This window comes from Lutra lutra, chromosome 14 (genome assembly GCF_902655055.1).
Source record: "Lutra lutra chromosome 14, mLutLut1.2, whole genome shotgun sequence".
In the NCBI taxonomy this organism is placed as follows: Eukaryota; Metazoa; Chordata; class Mammalia; order Carnivora; family Mustelidae; genus Lutra; species Lutra lutra.
This window is the reverse complement of record NC_062291.1, coordinates 88,867,795-88,873,047: the sequence shown is the minus strand read 5'-3', so window position 1 is coordinate 88,873,047 and position 5,253 is coordinate 88,867,795. Positions and strand designations below refer to the sequence as shown.

Sequence of the window (5,253 nt, the reverse complement as noted above, 5' to 3'; positions counted from 1 at the left end):
CTGGGTGGCTCAGTGGGTTAAGCCTCTGCCTTCAGCTCAGGTCATGATCCCAGGGTCCTGGGATCGAGCCCCATGTCGGGTTCTCTGCTCGGTGGGGAACCTGCTTCCTCCTCTCTCTCCCTCTGCCTGCCTCTCTGCCTGCTTGTAATCTCTGTCTGTCAAATAAATAAATAAAATCTTAAAAAAAGAAAAAAAAAAGAAACTCCTAACTCTACGGAACAGACTGAGGTTTGCTGGAGGGGAGGGAGTGGGGGATGGGCTAACTGGGGGATGGGCATAAGAGGGGCACGGGGTGCGGTGAGCACTGGGTGTGATCTAAGACTGACGAGTCACTGACCACCACCCCTGAAACCAATAGTCCACTATGGTAATTGAGTTTAAATAAAATAAAAAAAAATTTTTTTTAAAGATTTTATTTATTTATTTGACAGACAGAGATCTCAAGTAGGCAGAGAGGCAGGCAGAGAGAGGAGGAAGCAGGCTCCCCGCGGAGCAGAGAGCCCGATGTGGGGCTCGATCCCAGGACCCTGGGATCATGACCTGAGCCGAAGGCAGAGGCTTAACCCACTGAGCCACCCAGGTGCCCCAAAATAAAAAATTTTTAATTTAGAACTTTCTGTATCACACAGATTGATCTGCGAATGTCAAACCAGACTTGCATCCCAGGGATAAACCCACCTGGTCAGGGTAGAGAATCTTTTTTTTTTTTTTAAAGATTTTATTTATTTTACAGAGAGAGAGATCACAAGTAAGCAGAGAGGCAGGCAGAGAGGAGGGGAAGCAGGCTCCCCGCTGAGCAGAGAGCCCGACTCGGGACTCGATCCCAGGACCCCGGGACCATGACCTGAGCCTAAGGCAGAGGCCCCAACCCACCGAGCCACCCAGGCGCCCCGTGGATAATCTTTTTAATGTCCTGTTGGATCCTATCAGCTAAGATCTTGTTAAGAATATTGGCATCCATATTCATCAGGGATATCGGCCTGAAATTCTCCTTTAATTAAAAAAAAAAAGCATCCCCTTCAGGGGGATTAGCTACCTAATTCCTCATCTTGAGCTGATGCCCCGGGGCCCTCACCTGGGCCAACGTGGGGACAGGGAAGGCCCACCCTCTACCCCCCTGCACAGAGGGGCCCCTGGAGAACGATTAGCTGAGGACACGGCACCAGGGGGTGGGGGTCGGGGGCAGGGCCCATGGAGGAGCAGGAAGCAGAAGAGTCCGGTGGATCCCCCCACTGGCACCCCTCAAGGTCGCCCATCCTGGGACCACCCATGGCCTCAGTCTCCAAAGAGAGGAGTCTACACTGAAGTGTGGAGGAGACGGCAAGGTCACTTCCAAGTCAGCGGCTGGTGGCCCGCCGTGGTTTCTGGCCGTGCTGATCCCCATCCACGTGGCCTTGAGGGGTCACGCAGGGTCTCTGGGCCCTGGTGCCACAGAATATAAAGTTACAGGGCCTTTGCCTCCCTCCCTCCCTCCCTGCCCTGCCCCAGGCCGGCTTCCCCCTGCAGGGGACACCCGGGGTCTATGTCACTATGAGATCCAGGGCGACTCGCCATAATGACATGAAGTATTTCTAATGTCCTCACCCCTCTAGCAAAGCCACGAGCAGATGTCACATAGACACTTCAATTCACTGTCTAGAAAATAACTTCACGAAAGCACAGACTTCAGAGCGTCGTTAGCTATGGAGGACGGAGTGTACACGTCAGACAGAGAGTATACGGGACCCCCACTGGGGGGACACGGCCCCTCAGCCCACTGAGCCGGTCTTGGCCGGCACCTGTGGGCACAGCTCTGCTCTGGGCGCTGGGTTACCATGGAGAGTGAGCACTCACCAGAACCCCTGGGCACGGCTTTTGTCGGTTCTGCCTGGCCTGTGTGTGCAGTGGAAAGGGGGCGACGGTCATGTCTGCTGCGTGTGGGGACGACAGTAACAGCGGCATCTCCTGAGCACTCGCTCCCATCAGACCCTGTGCTGAGTACTTTGGCCGCACTGAGTCATGCACCCTCACGGCTCATGACACGACAGTCAGTCTCTGCTCGTAGATGAAGAGCCAGATGTCAGAGTCCTCCGACTTGCCCAAGCCATGCTGGCAGAGGCTTGGAGCCCAAGTAACGATGGGCTGTGGGGCCAGACCAGGCCTCTCACAGAGGTTCTGGACCCGGAGGACGTCACGAGACTACACACTCAGAGGCCGAACCGAGCCCCGCTCCCTCCCTGTGACACCTGTGCCCCCCACAGTGCAGACCCCAGCAGGAGCCCTGGTGGGCATGCTCGGAGACAAAGCCACACACTGACTCCAGGTGGCTCTCAAAGGTTGCCAGGTTCCCGCAGCATCTCTCTGGATTCTCTGCAAGGTCAAACGTCCCCCACCACCAAGGAGGAAACACTCAGGACACCACAGGTGCTGGCAGTGGGGGGAAACTCCACCCCTCACTAACAAGACAGCTGTCAGCCCCCAAGACCCAGACCAGGCTGGGGGCCCACGGGCTGGTCTGGTGCCCAGTACCTGCTGGGCGGTGACTAATGGCAACTTCATGCAGCGATTCTTCTGGGCGGTTCGTCCCCACTGCTCTTCCAGAATCTGGGTTTGGAACTCCAGGGGCTGAGCACCCCCAGGCAAGGCCTGTGAGAGGGGTGGGAACCCGGTGAGGCCAGGATGGGATGGGGGGCCCTCCACACTGCCAAGCACCCAGCCCAAAGCCCCCTGCCACCCCAGAGCCCCTCACCACCCTGTGATATCAGGGTGCCGTTCTCAGTCCGGACAGAGACGATGATGCTGAGAAATGGCTCCCACACAGGGGATGGCCAGATGGCCCGGTCCTGCCTGTGGGTCTCCCAGGGGCTCACTTCCCCTGCACCCACCTCCACAGAGCCTCCTTGACGTCCTTGTTCCTCAGGGTGTAAATGAAGGGGTTCAGCACCGGGGTGACCACAGTGTTGAGCACGGTGACCACCTTGGTCAGGTCCAGGGAGCTCTCCACCGTGGTCCTCACATGCAGGAAGATGGTGGAGCCGTACCAGAGGAGGACCACAGCCAGGTGGGAGGAGCAGGTGGAGAAGGCTCGGCGCCGCCCGGCTGCGGAGGGGATCCCGACGATGGTGACGATGATGCAGGCGTAGGAGACCAGCGTGATGAAGCAGGAGCCCAGGATAACGCAGAAGGCGATCCCGAAGGACACCAGCTCCACGACGCGCGTGTCGCCGCAGGCCAGCACGATCCAGGGCGCGATGTCGCAGAAGAAGTGGTTGATGACGCGGGAGCCGCAGAAGGAGAGGCGCGCGATGAGGGCGGCCGGCACGCCGATGGCGGAGAAGCCGCCCAGCCAGGAGCCCAGGGCCAGGCGCGCGCAGCGGCCGGGCGTCATGAGGCTGCGGTAGCGCAGCGGCCGGCAGATGGCCAGCGCGCGGTCGTAGGCCATGGCGGCCAGCAGGAAGTACTCGGTGCAGCCCAGCGCGAAGACGAAGTACATCTGCGCCGCGCAGCCGCCCAGGGAGATGGCTGAGCCGCGCCGGGCCAGCGTGGCCAGGGTCTTGGGCGCGCAGGCCGTGGTGAACCAGATCTCCAGGAAGGAGAGGTTGCACAGGAAGAAGTACATGGGCGTCTGCAGGCGCCGGTGCGCGCCGACCAGCGCGATGATGGCCAGGTTCCCGGCCACCGTGAGCGCGTAGGCGACCAGGAAGAGCGCAAAGAGCCCCGCGCGCAGGCCCTGCGGCCCCGGGAAGCCCAGCAGGATGAACGGCCCCTGCGCGGAGAGGTTCCGGCCGCCGCCCCAGGCCATGAGCCGCTGTTGGGACACAGGCCGCCACGGGCCAGTGAGAGGGACCTCCCACCCCAGGCCCCCACCCGAGGCCCAGGAACGGAGGGGCCGCCCTGTCCCCCCTCTCTGGGTCTCCTCACCTTGTCTATGTCCCGGGACTCCAGCCAGGCCTAGGGTCCCAGTGGGTGCCAGCGAGTGGACTGGGGACCTCGCCCTCTTGGGGGAAGTGGCTCAGGACACTGGACCCAGGTTATCAGTTGCTGGCCACCTGGGGAGGGGGGGACATCTCCTCATTCTAGACTCCGTCACCTGGGGGTGGGGGTGGTCCTTATTCTAGACTCTGTCATGGGGGGGCACTTCCTCATTCTAGACTCCTTGTCACCTGGGGGGGGCCCTTACTCTAGACTCTGTCATGGGGGGGCACTTCCTCATTCTAGACTCCTTGTCACCTGGGGAGGGGCCCTTACTCTAGACTCTGTCATGGGGGGGCACTTCCTCATTCTAGACTCCTTGTCACCTGGGGAGGGGCCCTTACTCTAGACTCTGTCATGGGGGGGCACTTCCTCATTCTAGACTCCGTCACCTGGGGGGGGGCCCTTACTCTAGACTCTGTCATGGGGGGGCACTTCCTCATTCTAGACTCCGTCACCTGGGGGGGGGCCCTTACTCTAGACTCTGTCATGGGGGGGGCACTTCCTCATTCTAGACTCCTTGTCACCTGGGGAGGGGCCCTTACTCTAGACTCAAGAAGACTGGGAAAGGACAAGGATTGTCAAATTTTCACAAATGAAATCATGTACGGCCCAATTTTTAGCATTTTCTTCCAACAAACCAGATTGACTCCTAGTGAAACACGCTTACCTATCCACCCCTCACCACACACCCAACACAACTGAGGCAGGGAACCCATGGGGGGCCCTGCTCCCCTTGCCTGGGGCTGTCTCCCTGGGTTGTTAGCTGGAAACCAGGCAGCCCGCGGGCCCTGAAGTGTGAAATTGCCAGCAGTCACATGAGCAGTGCCCCCTCCTGGCTGGAAGCTGGGGATGGCACTGTTGCGGGGCGGGGTGGGGGGGGGACCTCCTGGAGGGGAGGGGCGCTGGAGGGTGGCTGTCTATAGAGGAGGGGAGGGGCTGTGGCACCAGTGAGGATGGGGGTTAGTGGGAACTGAGCTCGGTTCCCTAGAGCCCAATCCCTCCCAACCAGGGCTGGACCCTGCCCGCTGGCCACTCTGGGCCAACAGGCACCCGAGGAGGGTCTGAGGGGTAGCTGGACAGAGGCTGGCAGTGACCCCACGAGCGTGGAGCCCAGAGCTCGCAGCAAGGCAGGAGGGGCCCCACCGGTGACAGCTTCTCCCAGACAGTGTCCAGATGCTGGACCCAGTCCAGGAGGGTTGCCCTCAGGATCCGCGGAACCCTGTGCACTTTTCTGCCTGCACCCATCCTCCCCCATGCCAAGCACAGGTGCACACATCACACACAGTCACACGCTGGTCA

General features: G+C 60.3%; 1 protein-coding gene across 1 annotated transcript; it reads right to left on the bottom strand.

Annotated features, from left to right (window-relative positions):
* Nucleotides 1-2,826: 2,826 nt before the first annotated feature.
* On the bottom strand, nt 2,827-3,996 carry LOC125085189 (olfactory receptor 287-like). Its single transcript, XM_047703451.1, has 2 exons — nt 3,901-3,996; nt 2,827-3,787 (listed from the first exon to the last, which is right to left on the bottom strand). The coding sequence occupies exon 2, from the start codon at nt 3,779-3,781 to the stop codon at nt 2,846-2,848; it is 936 nt and encodes a 311-aa protein (XP_047559407.1). The 5' UTR covers nt 3,782-3,787; nt 3,901-3,996; the 3' UTR covers nt 2,827-2,845.
* Between the last annotated feature and the right edge of the window lie 1,257 nt (nt 3,997-5,253).